At 40.4% G+C, this 20,042-nt stretch overlaps 1 protein-coding gene across 3 annotated transcripts; it reads left to right on the top strand.

The window, feature by feature from the left end:
- Window positions 1-3,688: 3,688 nt before the first annotated feature.
- Window positions 3,689-18,933, top strand: sppl2 (signal peptide peptidase-like 2). Of its 3 annotated transcripts, XM_036005260.1 has the most exons (16): window positions 3,689-3,902; window positions 6,116-6,232; window positions 6,906-7,088; window positions 7,214-7,303; window positions 7,579-7,718; window positions 9,279-9,421; window positions 10,777-10,873; window positions 11,167-11,283; window positions 11,942-12,023; window positions 12,160-12,234; window positions 12,331-12,393; window positions 12,521-12,620; window positions 13,905-13,982; window positions 15,386-15,546; window positions 15,798-15,838; window positions 16,387-18,933. In XM_036005260.1, exons 1-16 carry the CDS (start codon window positions 3,855-3,857, stop codon window positions 16,394-16,396), a joined length of 1,545 nt encoding a protein of 514 aa, XP_035861153.1. In that variant the 5' UTR covers window positions 3,689-3,854; the 3' UTR covers window positions 16,397-18,933. The 3 variants fall into 3 exon arrangements, 2 of the variants coding, with proteins under 2 accessions (XP_035861153.1, XP_031149781.1); XR_004898322.1 differs by lacking the exon at window positions 15,798-15,838 and having other exon boundaries at window positions 15,386-15,663; XM_031293921.2 differs by lacking the exon at window positions 15,798-15,838.
- Window positions 18,934-20,042: the final 1,109 nt, after the last annotated feature.

Below are 20,042 nucleotides of genomic sequence, written 5' to 3'. Positions count from 1 at the left end.
TTAAGAAAAGCATGTTTTGGTTGTTAATCAAAAGTCATTCTGACCACTAGAACTTTAGAATTAGAGCAAAACTGCAAAGTGGGGTAAATGCACACACCCAAAATGTACCCTTTTATTCTGTAGGCAGAAATCGCTTAAGTTCCTGTGATGATGGGTTACTTGATGCAGGTAAATACATAGCAGACGGCAGGACATATGGAATGACATCATGCTGAGTGAATCAAGCCGTTTTACGTCAATGATTAACAAGATTGAGCATGCAATCTTGCAACAGCAAAGAATAAAGAGGGACTGAAGTAATTCAGAACAGAAGAAAGCAAATAACACTGGTTACCATAGTTAGAAATAATTAAAATATTAATATAGTGACAATATAATTAATAATGTAAATATTCACCTATTTTGTCTATTTGTTGTTTATGGTTAGGATGAACTAGGCCAATAAAAAACAGCTTTTCACAAGAACATGCAACATTTCCAACCTAAATTTGGATGAATAACTGGATAATCCTGGGTGAAAAGTTATTATAATTTACCAACACAAAATGTTTTACCATATCTTTTGCCAGTTCAATTTGCAAAAAAGTCAAGCACTGTCAAACAGTGCTGAAAAGGGTACTCAGATATTTTACTTGTGTAAAAGCAGTTGCACAGTGAAAAAATACTCTGCAGCTACTAAAAGTCCTGCATTCAAATTTTTACTTAAGTAAAAGTACAAAAGTGTAAGCATCAAAATAAAGTACAACACGTGAAAGTATGCAGAATGGCCAATTTCAGAATACTGTATAATATTAGTGTATGTTATTGAATTACAATTACTGATGCATTACCTGGTAATTAGGCTGGTGGGGGGGGGGGCTTATATATATATATATATATATATATATATATATATATATATATATATATATATATATATATATATATATAGTATAGTCGATTGAGAACAATTTGTCATTTGCAACGACGACCTGTCACATTCACACAGTTCCACATTCATACCTGGAAACTGCCCAGTACAACCACAGTCTGATCTGCTGGCCACTGAGCAGCTCCACTGGAGCGACTGGGGTTAAGGGCCTTGCTCAAAGGCACATCAGTGGTGGTAATAAGGGAGGGACAAGCGCTGCTCTTTCACTTTCCCACCCAGATTTTATCCTGCCGGTCTGGGGATTGAACCGGAGACCGGTCCCAAGCTCGCTTCCTATTATTAATTTGAATCTGCAAAATAGCTAGTAAGTGTTGTATACAGTGGTTAAATTGGCTTTGTAGGAAGGGGGAGCCCTTATTTACGGTGAATGGTCATCATTCAAAATTGCGCTCTAAAATTACTTAATGTGTTTTTACACCAAAGGGGCTCTTTTTCTAGTATTAATGTGTAAGGTAGGGTTGATCAGTTATTCAAACAAAGATAAATACTTTACAATTCACTTACTTTATTATTATTTTTTACCTTTAGGCTAATGTTAACAGGCAGGCAACGGATTTTACCCTTGGAAAATGTATGAAATTGAAAACGTTTGAAAATATTGGTTGGCAAATATGTAAACATATTTTTAAACAAGAAAATTATGTTGATTTAAGAGAATCAGGGCCAATTTCTATATCACCATTTTTTAAAGGCTCTGTTTTCGAAGTGTTTCCCCCCGTTCATTATCTCCGTTGACATTTCATTAAACTGCTGATATAAAGAGTTTTACGTCTGGAACCGAGGCAGCCAGCTAAGAGATGAATCGTGACCATAAAACATTTGATTCGGCCCAAAAAAACCTTTTGAAAACAGCAAAAAAAAAAGGTTCAGGATCGGGTTCGGGATTGGGTTTGGGAACGTTACTACAATGTGCTGGTTGAGAAGTAGCTAACGTTAATGCTAGGATTGGGTTCAGTTGGGTTAGGTAGGGTTCAGCCTGATATAATGTCCAGCTATTCTCAACACCCCCTGCCCCACCCTAACGTTAATGCTACTGCTTGGTGGATAACATAGTGTTACAACATTGTTCAACACGCTCAAAAAGTTATTAGTAGTATGATTGTTTTGACCACAGATAAAAGCAGCATGGTTCGACCGGGTTTGGGATCAGGTTCGGTCGGGTTCGGGATAGGGTTCGGCCGGGTTCGGGTTCGGTCGGATTCGGCCGGGTTCGGTATGGGGTTCGGCCAGGTTCGGCTGGGGTCGGGTTCAGGATCGGGTTCGGTCAGGTTCAGCCGGGTTCGGTAGGGTTCAGCCGGGTATAATGTCCAGCTATTCTCAACACCCCTCTACCCCCTAAAGTTAATGCTAACATTGGGTTACAACATTGTTCAACACACTCAAAAAGTTATTAGTAGTATGATTGTTTTGACCACGGATAAAAGCAGCAGGGTTCGGCCGGGTTCGGTCAGTTTCGGCCGGGGTCAGGATTGGGTTTGGGATCAGGATCGGTCGGGTTTGGTAGGTTCAGCTGGTTTCGGTCAGGTTCGGCCAGGTTCGGCTGGGGTCTGGTTCAGGATCGGGTTCGGTCGGGTTCAGCCGGTTTCGGTGGGGTTCAGCAGAGTATAATATCCAGCTATTCTCAACACCTCCCCATAAAAGCAGGATAAAAGCAGTAGGGTTCGGCCGGGTTCAGCCGGGTTCCGCCAGGGTCGGGATTGTGTTTGGGATCAGGTTCGGTATCGGGTTCGGCCGGGGTCGGGTTCAGGATCAGGTTCGGTCGGGTTCGGTATGGTTCAGCCGGGTTCGGTAGGGTTCAGCCGGGTATAAAGTCCAGCTATTCTCAACTATAAATAGCGATTTGTTTTTACGTTCCCTGTGCCCCGAATACTAGCGTTGTAAGCTAATCAGCGGTCCGCGCTAGCGTCTTTCAAGCTCCAAACTCATTCGATTAGCATGAAAACATGTCCCAGAGAGCGACAGAGTGGGTACACATCTGTTAATAGCCCCTAGGTTCATTTTGCGCCGGAATTGTCCTTTAATGCTAATGTTTGGTGGATAACATAGGGACTTGTATAAATGTTGTGGAGTAAAAAGTCCAATATTTGGCTCTGAAATCTAGGTTGGTTAATGCAGTGTATAGAACAATTCATAGACTGCTTACAACGTTGCTGTTTTTAAAAGTTCCTGATTAGCAGTTATACTGGAGGCCGCCCAGTAATCTATAATTACAGTGAGAATCCAGGGTTAGGAATGGAAACCATGGCTGCAGCCGTGCCAGCCTTGTTTGGCTCAAGTCTGACTTCAAGAGTCCACGTCTTGTGGTGACTGAACGGTCTTGATTTAATGAGGACTTCTCTTTCTGTAATATAGGCCATGTAATATAATAAAGAAACATAGCTAAAATAAAAAATTAAAATTATAATATAAATTGTATTATAAAATGTAATGTTTTGTGTTTTTTTAAGTTTTGCTATATATCTTACTTGTATATTATTATTTCAAACATATTGAATCACATGTGATTAAGTCTGGTGGCTCTTTAAAAATTCAGTTGGGAATAAATATATAATAATATATCTGTAATTTATGTTTTACACCCATGAACTATTATCCATCTTTAAAAGCTCAACCACGCCTGTATTACTTCTACCTAAATTATCGAGACCCGATTAAACATGTTTACTAAACGTCTTACTTCTTGTAACGTTTTCACTGATTATTATTATTATGACTTATTTTTTATTTTTGACTGGCATTTATTTAAACCAATCAGGGACATGTTCGCTCGCTGTCGTAACGGTGACAGCCAATTGAAAACCCTGCATAGCAAAACGGGCGTGACTTGTTAGAACAGCTGGTGGGGGCTCGAGTGAGGGGCCAGAGAGCCGAACTCTTGGTTGGTTGGTTGGTTGATGGGGGAAACAACAACAAGCTAGGCATCATGAGGGTCCCTAAAACACTGATTTGGACCGCTTTTCTCATCCAGAAGGTGAGAGAGACCGAGCCTATTTCTCCAAAAGCTATTTATCTGTGCGTTTATTACGCATTGTGGCATGTGGCTAACAAAAATAGATTGTTTTTTCCAGCCGTGTTCCGGGATTATTAGCTTGAATGCTATGACTGTTAGCTTGCGGAGATCACTTTGGGCCCTAGAAACCCGCACATCACTCACATTTTGATGTAACAAAAAAACGAAGATTAGTGCTGATTCACCGCATCACCGAAACCACTACAATGTTTTATGATAGACTGCATTTTAGTAGCGATTAGCAGACATTGGATCGGGAAATGTTAGCTATAATAACTCACTATAACACTATAACGTCAGTTACAAATTTGTGGTAACGCGTCTGAAACTTGTGACCTCAGGTTAAAATATTTCTCGGCTGATTATAATGTCCCTGCCTAAAATGTTATAACCAACTGTACTTTTACCCGCTGAGTTCAAGTAATGTTATTCTCTGGTCTGTATAACATTAGACATATATTCTTTGTTATTACAAATATATAGGCCATATATAAAACAAGGTTTTCTAAATCAGGCACTCAGGTCAAGGTTTGACAAGTACCAGACCATCGGCCGTTATCTTGCCAGTTTAAATACACCTGGCTAAAACTAATGCAGTCTAATACAACACTGCAACAATTCTCTATTAAATGTTCCTTTAGTCTTTAACTGTTTGTGTTGATTCAACTTTATTGTAACTTTGGATGCTGTAGTTCAGGGGTGGCCAACCAGTTAGGTATAAAGAGCCACAAAAAAAAACGCACCATAGCAAAAAGCCACACAACACATGCACGTCCACACTACAACAGCAACAGTGTCTTCCAGATCTAATGACAGTCATAATACATAGCAGTTTTCATATTTTTTTTTTCTCACTTAGATTGACTCAGTGGGAAACCTGACAGTCTTTGTTATCCACAGTCCTTTTCAGGTCTTGCTTGAACTCGGTTGTGGCCACTCGAAGCAACTCTCTCACTCATCTGTCACTAAAGGGGCTTTCAAACAGTCGGATTCAGCAGTGAAAGGGTTAACGAGGAAGGTGATCTGTGGCCGCTGTTTTTCCTCAGGTTGCAGAATCTGTCCTCAAAACTCTGCTGCATTATTTTCCATTTTAAAATAATTGGCAAATGTATTGGCAGATGCATTCAAATGTGTCTTTTTTTTTTACTTATCTGAAATACTGTATGTTTCAGATAAGTTAAAAACAACAATCAACCAATGACACAGCCCCCAGCCACACAATAAGAGCCTCACAGGAGCAGGCAAAGAGCCGCATACGGCTCAAGAGCCACAGGTTCGCCACCCCTGCTGTAGTTTGTGATGCTGAGTGTTCATAGTATTTTGTCCACCCCATTTATATCAGTTAGGGTAGACTCAACTCTACAATTCAACAGCACCTCATTTTACAGTGTATATACTAATACACAGTGTCGTTTTAGGTGGGAAAAATGTTCAATACATGGTGGGACAACAACAATTTTGTACAGATGCATATTTACACTTTCATAATGAGCCATTGTACATTTCCGACATAGTTTAACACCGGTGATAATTCGACTGGTCACATTCTCCTTAAATTGCTGTCATAACGTTACTGGTAATGCCCCCCGGCCCCCCTAAGTTTTGGCTGAACCCCGAATGTTTACAACATCTAGCTCCGCCCCTGTCGATCACCCTTTGTGCCATCGCTTTCATTGCCAAATGCTTTGTGCATGCACATTGTTGTTAAATTATATTAATTTTAGTAAGTTACTCACTACCAGTAAAACCACACTTTTTCTGCTGCCAGCAGGTGGGGTCCCTACATGACTTACGCGACCTGTTGCCTCTTAGTGTAAATATTATGGCTAATTTAAAAAAAAAAATTAAATGGAGATAACAACAAAATCCCTCAACTTGAAAGTATCATTAGTTTGACCATCAGCAGGCTCCGTTGTTTACAAAAGGCTACTCTATTGCACATGTATTTGCAGAGCAGCACTCCACAGCTTTACTGTTGACAGGAGTGTTTAGAAATACACATTATACATTCAGCAATACTTTTGACTTTTACCTTGTTACAGGATTTCTGGTGAAACAGCAACAACAGATCATCTGTGGCTGGAAATAATGTTCAAGTCTATGATCCAAAAGTCAAAGTTACAAACATTTCATGGACATGTGGAGTGATACAGACCTTGTTGTCATGTTGACAGGTGGTGGGAGAGTACGGCATGGCTCATTTCAGTGACAAGGGCAAGAGCAATGGAAAGGATTACTGCATATTCTTTAACTCACAATGGGCACGTCTACCTCAGGACCTCAATAAAGCAGTAAGTCACACGAGTGAGGAACAAGAGGTGTAAGCAATGATAATAATGACACACACAAGAAATGATTTACAAAGTGCTTCACAGACACACAGAACAGTGTGGATAATCTCCAGTATGTATGTACTTATATGTAGGTGATCAATAAAATATTTCAGGAAGCCTCGTACAGGATGCTGAAATCTGATCTCCTCCACTCTACAGTGCCTGTTGGACTCTGGCAGCTGCTTTATGAACCTGCAAACTGCAAATGTTGGAGATCTTTCTGACTGATAGGAGAATATAATGAGTTGCAGTAATCCGCTGTGGAGGAAATAAATGCATGAAGGATTTCATTTTTGGATGTTATTGTATCATTAGAAGAAGAAAAACTAAAACTGTCTTGTTTAGCACAAGGTTTTTTTTTTTGTTTTGTTTTTTTAAATGCAGAGATAGTTTCATACATCCATTATTAGGATCAGACTGCAGCTCTATTGACTCCAGTCTCTTAGCAACAGATATGATCCAGCTAATTTTCACTGATTTAAGAAGCATTTTTAAAGAACAATTATATCCAGCCTATTAATATATAAAGATCAAATAAATGCTGTGCTATTTTTTCTTTATAAAAATAGTGTTGAACCATAACAGAATGTCCTCCAGCTCTAGTCAACATTGCAAACTTTTTGTCTTGAAGTCACGTCTTCAGATCTATGACCTGACAACATCGGTCCTGTGCTCGCCCTCCGACGTCCCGGAGGGAGGCTTCCCAAATCGCATCCCCATGGTGATGAGAGGCAACTGCACTTTCTATGAAAAGGTCCGACTGGCCCAGATTAACGGCGCCAAGGGCCTTCTCATCGTCAGCAAGGACAGACTGGTAACCCTGCTTATAACCATTTGTTAAGGCTGTTGCTTGTATTCATTCTGCATAAAGATTAAGTTGATTTTGGCACTTCAGAAAACAGAAATGTATGTTTCTTTTATTTTGTTTTTAAATTACAGACACCACCAGCAGGAAACAAGACTCAGTATGAGGAGATTGACATTCCTGTAGCACTGCTCAGCTACTCTGATATGCTGGACATAGGCAAGGTGAGAGGCCATCTACTACTAGCCATCAAAACAGTAGACAAACAAACCTCCAGCTACCTATGGGGTTCTACCGATTTTACAGCCTTACAGCAGAGACAGATATGTATATACAGTATTTCACTTTGGATTATGGTGTAGTAGAGAATTAAAAATACAAAATATATTTTTGCCAAATGTAAAATAATGCATGTTTGATGAGAATCTACAGGGGAGAAGTATGTCCCGATTTAACAAATTCGTCAGCCTTAACGTAATGTTGTTTGCAACTGCTGCAGACCTTTGGTAAAGGAAGACTGGTCGCCATGTACGCACCCAATGAGCCAGTGTTGGACTACAACATGGTGATCATCTTTTTGATGGCAGTAGGAACTGTTGCCATTGGAGGTTACTGGGCTGGCAGCAGAGACAGCAAGAAGTAAGTGGAGACGATAGAGGAAACTGACATTTAATGTGGGTCATCACTCCATGATTTTGAATGCTTATATGGGTTTGAGTGTTACAATATATAGATAAATAAAACAGACAGCGATGTACTGGAGGAAAAATTAATTAAAGCTTTTTACTTTCAGAATAGAGGATATCCCCTTTCAAGGTTAAATTAATGTTTTTAATCAAACCGGAAATCCAAAAGTAGTTTAAGTCTTTTAAGGGACAAAAATGGTAGTTGATTGTCAATGATGATGCTGGTTGTGATCTACAGTTTTCCTGACTTTGTACTTTCCACTACATTACATTATTACAGGACACAAAGTTTCCTCATGGCTGTGCTTACCGTGCTTTTAGTCCCGACTGCTAAATTTAAATCAAAGTTATTTTTTTGGGGAGTCATCTTAAGGCGAAATCAGTGAGTTTTCTTGGCAAAGAACTACAAGCGAAAGATTGCTCAGTCTTTTCTCTCAGTGATGTATGTGTATTTGTCTCATACCAAGCAGTCTGCATTGTATTGCTGCAACTCCACTAAAGGGCTAAAGTGTTGTTTATTTAAGGCCATAGGAATGACTCATCGGCTTGAGCCAATTCGAGTCAGTCCTTCCTGACGGACTTGCCAAGGTGACTGAGGGCACAGTCATAGGGGGTCTCTGACGCACAGGACCGCTGGCAAAAAACATTTAGTAATATGAGTGTGTGTTTTAAACTCTGGAAGGAAGTGAGTCCCAGCCAGCCAGCTAAATTATGGTAAATATTGACTGTGGCTGCTTTGGCAAGTCAGCAACCATCAGTGAATACTTTTTAATAAAACAAGTGAAAGACAAAACCCAAGAGGCTGACTAACTGCATTGCCCTAGCCTATGTTGCTTAAAGGTCCCATGGCATGAAAATGCCATGGGACCTTTAAATTAAATTTCACTTTATGAGGTTTATTTAACATTAATATGAGTTCCCCTAGCCTGCCTATGGTCCCCCAGTGGCTAGAAATGGCGATAGGTGTAAACTAAGCCCTGGGTATCCTGCTCCGCCTTTGAGAAAATGAAAGCTCAGATGGGCCAATCTGGAATCTTCCCTTTATGTCGTCATAAGGGGAAAGGTTACCTCCCCTTTCTCTGCTTTGCCCACAGCCGCCCAGAGAATTTGGCCCGCCCATGAGGAAATAGAGCTACAACCGTGGCCGCAAGCTGGTCAAGGCCACACCCCCACCCTCCACCTTGCCCCCCCTCTCTCCTCTTCAATAGCATTTAAAGCTACAGACACAGAAATGGCATGCCCTAAGGAAAGATCACTGTGGGACTGGCTCTAGTGGCTGTAATTCTGCACCAAGGCTGAATTTTCGGGAAAGAGACTTCAGATACAGTATTAGGGGACCACTAAGGCCTATATAAAAGCATCCAAATAGCAGCATTTCATAGGACCTTTAATAAGCTGGCACAAGCAGATGAGTGTGCCTAAGTACACATCATTAGTCTCTCGAGTTATGAGCATCCCAAACAAGCCTCCTCAGGGCAGCATGCATTTCTGAATTCCGTTCCTCCTCTCGCAGACGCTACATGAAGCACAAGCGGGACGACGGTGCGGAGAAGCAGGACGAGGAGACCGTAGACGTCACCCCCATCATGACCTGTGTGTTCGTGGTCATGTGCTGCAGCATGCTGGTGCTACTCTACTTCTTCTATGATAGTCTGGGTACGATGCCAACAAATACACTCACACTTCAATGATCCAAGCACACATAATATAACTGTTAATATGCTGATCAAAGATACTCGTTCACATTTTGTTAAAAAAGAAGAAAATGAAAGAATGTGGTCGACAATGTTTTCCTTGTTTGACAAATAATCTCAACTCAGTGACCACTAGCTAGCTTTTTCTGAGCTTTCAACCGCATCTCGCAGGCTTCCTTGTTAACTTTGATTGAGACACTAGTGTAGCATCTGACACCCAATTATATAAGCGCACCACTAAGTAGGCTGTCATTTGTCTTTTCTTCTAATTTTAAACTAGATAAATTGTTTGCTTTGGAAACACTGTCAAATTTCTCCTTATGTGTCGTCCCCTGATACTAAAATAAATTTAGAGTAAGAAGGAAAGCAGTTGCATAATTGCACTTTATTTTGTAACTACAATGCCTCCTTCAAATCATAGTTTACTTAGTTGTAGGGTTTTTGAAAATTAGCGTGTCATCACTGCCCATATATGTATATAAATATGGTTTTCAGCAGCTAAGAAGCAGGATGTATAATCAGACGATTTCCGGTTAAAGCTATAGTATCATAGTTTCTGTAGCCCCCATTAGGGATTCTAATTAATGATAACAACACTGTCGGTGCATCCACGTGACACAAGCCTTCGGTGATCGCTTACCACCCCCACCCCTCCTCCACACAGTTGCTAGTAGCGTTTATCCCGTCAAATCAAGGAGGACACGGAGGATTAAAAAAACAAACATGATGGACTCTTCAGAAAAGGGAATTATCTTGTAATTGTTGTCCTCTTTGTCTCCAAAGCTGAACGCTGCTGTTGTCCTTTCTCAGCGGTGATGTAAAACTCATCGCTTGAGCTTCTGCGCGCGAATGTCGCTGGACTACACCATTATGTAAACATAGCCATACTGAGAAATACAGAGAGCGTTTTGTGGAACTGATTAGCTTTGTATCAACTCATTTGGCAATTGCTTGAATGTCACATTCATTAATATAAAATAGTTGCGCACTAAAGCTTTAAAAGCCCATCTGAGCAAATGTTGGATAACAAAGTGAGTTAATAGTTCCTCCAATTAGCTAAAGCTCAAGATTCCTCCAGGCTATAAATAAATCGTTTAAACTGGCAGCTGCTGATAGACTGCTTAGCATCTTTGATCACCCAGCACATTTAATACTGGACACACAGCAGGGAAACCACTATTCAAATATTTAAGGACTAACTTTTTCAAAGAGCAAAACACCCCAAAAAAGTATATTTCCTCAGTAGAATATGAGTGGATATCGTATAATAATATGCCCTAATCTCCTGCCTGCCTCCCCTGTTTCCTCACTGTTTAGCCATTTGGGTCATAGCCATCTTCTGTGTGGCCTCCTCTGTCGGCCTCTACAGCTGTCTCTGGCCGTTTGTCAGGAGACTCCCTTTCTGCAAGTGGAGGTGAGGCCAGTCATGTCAGTATGTTTTCATAATGCTAGCTGCCCATAAAGTCTCCATACAATCGCATACGTTTTGCAAGCTTTGTCTATACATTTACTTATTCACATTACTTATTATATCTTCAAATGATGTGGTTAAAGATAGAGTTAAAGATAGCGATAGGGTCTCAAGGTATATTTTAACCATATAAATATTGCAAGTGAATGGTTAGCCTGAAAAAACCCTGTACACTGTTGATATATGTCTCAATTGTGGTTATATTTATTGATTTGTGGACCGTCTTATGACCACAGGGTCCCAGAGAACAACTTGCCATACCTGCACAAACGGCCGCAGATCCGCATGTTGCTGCTGTCGGCCCTCTGCATTGGCGTCAGCCTCACCTGGATGGTGTTTCGCAATGAAGACCAGTAAGTGCAAAGAGAAAAAGTGTCAAATTCAGTCACATGTACAGAGAAAAACAGCTAGTGCATTCAACAAAAGATCTTTTTTTCGGGACAGGTTGTTCACATTTTACTATGGTGCCTGTGTAGTTTTGATCTCATCAGCTCTGAGTTGGCTTTATGAAACGGTTTCATTCATGTCCTCCTGCTTTGTCTGAGCAATAGCGTCTCGCTTATAATACAAAGGAACAAAATATTGATCTGATCAGTGTGTTGACATCAACACTTAGCAATAATGTGCTGACAGCGGGAGAATCATTTTAAAGTGTGTGATAGTCCTTTATCATTTACAAAAGTATGTACTATGTGGGCAGAAATATTGAAAAACACAAACCATAGAGAAACAGTGTTATCATTTGGGCTGCACATGCACTACATTTAATTTGATTTATATGTAAAAACGATGATATTTGCAACTGTAGGTAAGATTTTTTTCCAGCTGATTTCCCAAGTATTTTGGTTTAAGGGCACATGTACTCCATTGTGGGTGTCTATTGCTTGTTGTGTGTCGGGTGACATAATGGTAGCATTTTTCTGTCTGTGTGTACGTGATAACATGTTGTAGGTACATTATATGATGATGATGATGGTGTTGGCTGACTCAGTCTTGTTATGCATGTTCTAGGTGGGCGTGGGTGTTACAGGATGCCCTGGGGATCGCCTTCTGTCTCTACATGCTCAAAACAGTCAGACTCCCCACATTTAAGGTGGGTCAGCACTCCTTAATATAAACTATAACAATGTGGAAAGTGTTTTTTTTTTTAATTGTGTTTTGAATAATAAATGGTTGGATTATGTTAGTTGTAAACTCACCTGATGTATTTTTCTGTCTCGGCTCTGCAGGCTTGCACCTTATTACTGTCGGTCCTTTTTGTCTATGATGTTTTCTTCGTATTTATTACACCCTTCTTTACAAAGGTATGTTAAGACAGTTTTCACTCAAGGCTATCCAAATGTCTATGGCCTTGTTCACTGTGTGTCATACTTAGATTACCCATGGCCTTTTCTCCACAGAGTGGGGAAAGTATAATGGTGGAGGTAGCGGCTGGTCCCTCTGACGCCTCCATGCATGAAAAGGTGAGCTTGTTTTCAAATTCTGCAACTCCCTTTGGGTGAGTGGGGTTTGCTCTTCCAACTCCAAATGCCCCTCTTAGCTCATGGGTCAAGTAGTAGATGATAACACTAGTGTTTGTGTTTCCTCCAGCTTCCAATGGTGCTCAAAGTGCCAAGGTTAAACTCCTCTCCTCTGGCTCTTTGTGACCGGCCCTTCTCTCTCCTTGGCTTTGGTGATATCTTAGTGCCAGGTAATGTACGGTCATCCTCAGTGGTGGAATGTAACTAGGTACTTTTACTCAAGTACTGTACATAAGTACAAATTTGAGGTACTTGTACTTTACTTGTCTTTTCTTTTCATGCCACTTTCTACTTCTACTCCGCTACATTTCAGAAATGTACTTTTTTACTCCACTACATTAATCTGACAGCTTTAGTAATTAGTTTCTTTACAAATTAAGATTTTTGCACTCAATACATGTAGTTTATAAAATACAATCTTTTATTGTAAATTAAACATATAGGCCTAAAAGTACAGCTGAAATGATTAGCCGATTAAACACTTAGTTGATTGACAGAAACTGTTTTCATCGTTTACAGTTTCTAAAATTCTGCATTAAGCACTTTTTCTTTTAATACTTTAAGTACATTTCCCTGATGATGCTTACATACTTTTACTTAAGTAACATTTTCAGTGCAGGACCTTTACTTGTAACAGAGTATTTTTACAATGTGGTATTAATAGTTTAACTTAAAGCTATAGTGAGTAGTTTCTGTCGCCCTCATGAGGAATTCTAAGTAATGACAACAAAACTGTCGGCGTGTCCACATGAATCAAGCCTTCCATGATTGCGCTCGCGCCCCCACCCCTCCTCCACACAGTTGCTAGTAGCCAAGGAGGACACGGAGGATTAAAAAAAACATGATGGACTTTTCAGAAGGGGTAATTATCTTCACTCGAGCTTCTGCGCGGGAAAGTCACCGGACGACACAATCTTCTGAACTCAGTGTGAGCTGATAGTCTTAATTAGCTTTATAGCAACTCATTTAGCAATGGCTTGAATTTAACAGACGTTCATTAATATCAAAAAATTACGCAATAAAGCTTTAAGTAAAGGATCTGAATACTTCTTCCACCACTGGTCATCCTACCACAAGGAGCTTAACCTGATTAAAGCTCATTATGTGGGGTTTTTTTGTGGTCACAACCAGAAAATGATTTAACCAACAATGCCCACAGTCACCCAGCTATGTAAACACAGAACTACTCAACACCCACACTTTTTATGGCTGCATTTGTAATGCTATATAGTTACAAGGTTTAGTTCTCACAAATTGATGACTAAAAAATAAAGTATTTTTTGCCACTTCTTTGTAAAACATTTAATTTATCTTATCTGTGGTTTTAGGGAATATCTAGTGTTAAGACCTGGTATTATAAAGTGCAGGGAAACACTTTTATCACTCAAAAAATAAGACTTTGTCTGACACCCGAGTATGATGTTGATTGATACTTTTTGTTGTTTTTCTGTCAGGTCTGCTGGTGGCGTACTGTCACAGGTTTGACATTTTAACACAATCCTCCAGGATCTACTTTGTGGCCTGTACGATCGGTACGTACATGGGGAGGGGGCTTGTGAGGGTTGTAATTGATGAAATGTTGCTGGAGTGTTATGATAAGCCCCATTTGTATGGGACTAACATTACAGTTGTTCTGGACGACATTTTAACCATTGTGAAATTACAGGATTGTATTCTGCCGGATAAGCCAATAGAGAAAACCAGTTCCTACCTGTAACTAACATTACAACAGCCCATTTAATGAGCTCTCCTAAAGGTTTTTACCTTTTTTTGTTGGAATATTGTTTCCCAAATAGGCCTATATGTTGGTGGTAAAATGTTTCCAGATTATCAGATAATCAGATTAGCAAACACATTTTGATGTCCTCCATTTTCCCATAAAAGTCAAATTTCACAGTGAGCTGATAAATGAGAAGAAAAAGAAAGTAGGACAACCAGCTCTTCCTACAGAAAAAAAACCCTCAAGAGATCCACTTTAAAATATAAGGATGGGGCTCCGGTCGATATTTAAATTATAAAAAGGGAAAAAATAAGTAATCGCAGCTGTAATTATCACTTCATTTATTATTACTAATTACCCACATACACACACTCTAAACAGGATTAAATTCACTGACCAAGGCAGCTAATGTTAATCACCCCACCACCCCTAGAGACATAAATTTAGTCTGAATGGGTCTTTAGAGTCAAACCCTGCATTATCTTAAAGGCTGTTTTATACTTCTGCGTAAAATCTACGCCGTTGCTACGTGGAGACACGACCCTACGCCGGACCCTACGCCGGACCCTACGCCGGACCCTACGCCGGACCCTACGCCGGACCCTACGCCGGACCCTACGCCGTAGCCAGACGTGCACCTCTTAAAAAATTTAACTACACGTCGCGGCGGCGCACGTTGCTTGACCGTGGCTTGGTAGCGTTGCATTTCCCCCTACTCATTTCATGGTTCTCCTTTTTCATAAACAACATTTAATCAAGGAGAGGGTTAACTTTTCCTGCTACAGATTTCCCACCGTGGTCAGAAAACACAGGGGAGACACCTTGTTTCTCTCACTATGCCTCTAGAGTCACAACTCGCTCCGAAGCTAATTGCCGTCACTCTCTCCCTTTCTCCCTCGCTCTATCACCCACTTTCCACACACACACGCTGGCTTCAGGCACACACCAACGCACACGTAAACAGTAGTAAACAGAGTTTCGCGATTGACCCTCTGGAAACCACACACCCCCTAGCATTCTGGTGGTGAAATGCACCGCGATGCAAAGAAATGTGTTCAACCCCCGACGCAGAACTCAAAGGGTCACGACTCCGTAGGAGCGATGGCGTAGCTACGGCGTGGAGTTGACGCAGAAGCAGAAAATAGCCTTAAGTGTTGGCTGGACCTTAAAAAAGTTGACCTTGTGTGTGCTCCCTCTCTCTCTCTCTCCTGTCAGCTTACGGCATCGGCCTGCTGATCACCTTCGTGGCCCTGGCCTTCATGCAGATGGGTCAGCCAGCCTTGCTCTACCTGGTGCCTTGCACTCTGCTCACCAGTCTCACTGTAGCACTGTGGCGCAGGGAGTTGCCCCAGTTCTGGACTGGAAGTGGATTTGTGGTGAATACCAGTTTGATATGACCGTCTACTGCCGAAGAACAAAAAAAAACAATCAACAAAAGAAAAAAGAAAAAAAACCTAGTGTAAAATAACATGCGAGTAAAGTAGAATTTTAAGTTGAGTAACCCCTTTAAATAATTCCATCCGTTCCAACTGCCTCTTTCTGTTTTACTGTCCACCCTTCCCTCCCTCCCTCCCCTTCCTCCCATTGCTGCTCTTTGCCCTTTTATTATACTGTGGGTGTGCTCTAGTGTGCTGCTGAGGGCTCAGCTGTCTGTGAATGTCACTGCAGGTATTCCATCTGGGCTTGCTACTTTACACTCTACCATTAAAACATCTTGATGTTACTTAAGGTTCCTTTTTTGTGGTTTTTCCCTTAAGAATAGATGTTATTTTCATTTATCTGCGTACACACATCTGTGATAGACAAGTGGTTAACAACTACTGAAGCTATTATTGGTGGTGCTCATAGTGATTTAGATTATCTAGTTTTATTTCTTAAATAGTTAGCATGTCTTATCTGTGTGGTTTAGTGGACTCACCTATGTGGGATTTTCTTTGATACGCTTCCCCTTTTTCTTTATGCATATCTGGGACTTTGTATCTCTGCCTACAGGAATACCTCTGACAACATCAGTGCACCTTGAATTGAGTTTTAATATGGATGTGATAAACAAAAACAGTCCATTTAGCCTCAAATCTACATGTGGACAGAGGAATGACTGTATATTCTTTGGTTTTGTTTGTCCTATCTATGGCTATTCTGTCTAGCATTACATTTAGTTTTCCGCTCCACACAACTCAGCCATCTTATATAGACACTGTTTTTGTCCCCTGCAGCCTCCCATAGTGCTATCGCCAATCAACTGTACACAAACTGCAGCGCCACGGACAGAGGATCATTTGACTAAACCGGAGCCACAAACCACAGAAGACGACTCACCCCACTTCCCGCCTCAGGAAACGCCCCCAGCTGAGAAAGCTGAAGAGGAAAACAAATCAAACTGAAAGGACGTCTAGTACGGCATTTTTACATTTCACTTCATGTTTTACTTGTTGAGTTTTTCTTTTTCTACATTGTGTCTCAGTCAATGGACATTTTCAGTATGGATGTTTATTTGCACTTGGTGCGAGGGGAAGAGCAGAGGAGATCTTTACTTTCTGAATGGCTGGCTCAGTGGGGCGCCAGGATTGGACACACAAGGTTGAGGCATTGAAACTGACAAACACACCAAGTATTAACACCTGCACAGCAGCCCCAACACCTTCTTCTATTATCGGTCTGTACCACCTCTAAAGGGAACAAAAAGCCAAATCTGGAAGATACACAAGCTGTTGAACACTAAATACTCCCACAACACTAAGCTGAGGCTCACAACAGCTTTAAAGGCCCAGTCACACAGGTGTTTAAAACAGCAAAATATCAATTCAGTTCAATGGAATCACTGCGATTAGTGGATTTGTTCACAGGGGCGAGGTAAAACCATGCTATTTTTTTTTTTTTTTTTTTACACTATACCATCATGACTTAACTTGCTCCATCCAATCCACTTACAGTTAACCTCCTCTGATGGAGTGGAGAGAGGTAGGGTTTGCAGACGGTTACATTGAGCAGCAGCTATTAATCGTAGTCGATCAACAGAAAATTAACCAGCATTTATTTTGATAATCAAATAATTGTTTTACCCATTTTTTAGGCCAAATATGTGTAGGTTTCAGCTTCTCAATTATGAGAATGTGAAGCTTTTCTGTCTACATGAAAATAAACTGAGTATCTTTGGGTTTTGAACTGTTGATCAGAAAAAAACAAGACGTCAGCCAGGAACTGCAGATGAAAATTAGCCTGTATGGCTAAATCTGACATATTTACACGTTGGACTCAGGTGCTCATGTTAATGTGCATTGTCCCTTAAATAAATAAACAAGCAAGAAATTATAACTGGCATTTGATATCTTCTTTTTTTTTACAAGACGAACAATTGGATTAATAGAGAACTGGATAACCCGCAGATTAATAAATAATGGAAACCCTACAGTTATGAGACAGGAGTCAGTGGTACAAATACAAATTTTGAATCAAATGCTTATTATCCTCAATAGTTTTGTATCCAATGAAGTGGTGTACTATCCTAAGAACACAATACCAGGGGGATTTAATGGCCCAATATAGATACAATAAAAACAAGCTTAAGGATAAATTGCTTACTACTACTGTAGCTCACCAGTGGCAGTAGTTTACCAGCTAGCCCTGCAAGTAGTCACCAAGCCTCGAGGACCAAATATTTACCTGTGCTGCTTTCTGGTGTGACAGGACCTTAAAAAGGTCCCAGTATTCTTGAAAAGCTTTTCTCAAAAGCACACAAATACACACACTACATTACAAGCCAGTATAGTGGTCTTTATCCCTTCATTACATTATGAAGTACCCCAGTGTCACAATGTAATGTACTGCAGTGATGGCAGAAGAGTTTCTTTAAACTGGTGTTATGGTTGTTGACTGAGCCAAAGCTATTAGATACTTTTTAAAAACAAATTTTAACTGAAGCATTTGTTGATGTTTTTTCATCTTTCGTTTGGTATATTTTGTTTTTGCATGCTATAATTTTGATTTTACCCTTTAACAAGTGTATAATCTATAGTGCAGACTGTGTATACATTATTGGTGGTGCGGCAGTTAAAATGTTGGCATCGCCATTTTATTCCCCTCAGTAGTTATTCATGTTGTCTTAAGAGTTGGTTTTTGGCCTTATCATGTCCATGTTGGGAGGTAAAGTAGAATGTGTCAAATGTAAAAGTTGCTCTTTACTCTAAAATATGGTGTGCTGCAGTTTAATATACGAGTTGAGTGAGTGACAGGTTGTGTTAACCAATGTACCTGGATTAGTTTGTTCGAAGCATTTGCACAATATTTTCTAATTCATGGGCTGACAGAAGTTGTTGGTTCATGTCTGTATATGTTAATGTATACTTATAAAGGGTTTAAAAAAAAAAAGAAAAGAAAAAAAAGAAACCAAGGTATCAATATATCTAATATTCATCCTGCTTTTGTTTTGAAAGTCCATTTCTGACCTGAGGGGTTCATCTTTCAACACCAGAGGCTGGCAGTCACTTCACTCTGTAAACTAGTATGGATATATTTCTGCGCATCATTCATTTATGATGCCCATTTACCAAATTAAACACTCCTGCGTAGAAGTTGAGGTCAAAGGTAATAATGCATTTTGTCAGAGGTGAAATGAGAACAACTCAGTTGTCTGGATGTGCTCTCGCTGATTCAACAGCAATTCCAGGATGTGAGATTATTCATTCACCAGCAGTTTGTTGTCACCAAGTGGTTTTCAAAACCTCTGTTGAGGAATACATATAATAAAGAAACATTGTATTTGACATTTGGTGGGTTTTGTTTTTGTTGCATAATATTACATCGGATTAAAAACTTTAGTTAACAGGTTTTGAGAGGTTTGTGATTCACTTGAAAGACTTCTCAACAGCTTCAGTCAGTCTTGATTAGCCTGACAAACCAGACCCACATCAAGATGTTGGGTCTGGGAACTCACCATTGGCAAGGCTCAATCCGAGGGGCGGGATAAACTGTTGTCTTTCAAATTCCCTCTGCACTCATAGCCAACCAGAGCAACGCTAGTTGATAGATTAAACTTTTGCCGTATCCGGTCTACAAAACTGCAAACACATCTTCCTTTTTAAAGAAAGAACTTCAGTGCTGTTCTTTGTTCTTTTCTCAAAGAAAAGCTTAACTCCAAGTCTTCCAGAGTCGCGGCCAAAGCCGATTTGAAAGACCGCTGTTTGCCAGCAGCAGCAGCCATCTTCTTTGTTTTCAAGTAGCAGGGAATTCATGCGGAACCATCGCAACTCTGCCATCCTTATGTTAAGCCCGCCCACCGACTCTATACACGATGTGATTGGCCTGACCAGAATTTGGTTTTTCCAGCTCGCAAGCCAATGGAGAGTTGCTAGATGACCCTGGCTGCAAATTACATTTGCTGCCGCTAGGGTGCGTCTAGATTTCTAGGCTAAGTCTTGATGCTATCTGTGTTACTTTTTGAATATGTTGATGCCGGACATAATTCAGCCCCTTGCATTGGTTTCAGAGTCTGAGTGTCTTTTCATTATGACCCTCCAGCTGTGAAAAAGGTCAACTGCTGTTCAGACGCTGCAGAAATGAAAAGCAGTCTGAAAGAGAGCCTCTTTGTTGCTCTAGCTCAGTCACTCAGAGTGGAGATCTGTTCATACAAAATCACTACCTAACATGCTTTTTAGGGGATGGGTACAGCAGCATGGATGCCTGCATTTATTATTGGTAGCCCTGGTGGAAATCAAACCTTGATTCAAAACCTGAATCTGAGTTTTTGAGTGTCTGTGCAGGTATTTTGAATTGAAGCTACTGATTACTATATTTTCTGACAGTAGCATATGAGACATATCATATATGCTAACTATTTGGAAATTAATATCTCTGCTCTGTATTTCACCATGTG

This window comes from Sander lucioperca, chromosome 9 (assembly GCF_008315115.2).
Source record: "Sander lucioperca isolate FBNREF2018 chromosome 9, SLUC_FBN_1.2, whole genome shotgun sequence".
Classification (NCBI taxonomy): Eukaryota; Metazoa; Chordata; class Actinopteri; order Perciformes; family Percidae; genus Sander; species Sander lucioperca.
The sequence above is the reverse complement of the archived record's forward strand: the minus strand, read 5'-3'. Positions and strand labels throughout refer to the sequence as shown.

Excerpts from the sequence above, each read along its gene's own strand:
- sppl2 (XM_031293921.2), top strand. The coding sequence starts at position 3,855 with ATGAGGGTCCCTAAAACACTGATTTGGACCGCTTTTCTCATCCAGAAG. Across the intron at positions 6,233-6,905 it reads CTCAGGACCTCAATAAAGCA|TCACGTCTTCAGATCTATGA; the intron begins GTAAGTCACACG and ends TTTGTCTTGAAG. Across the intron at positions 12,235-12,330 it reads TTACACCCTTCTTTACAAAG|AGTGGGGAAAGTATAATGGT; the intron begins GTATGTTAAGAC and ends TTTTCTCCACAG.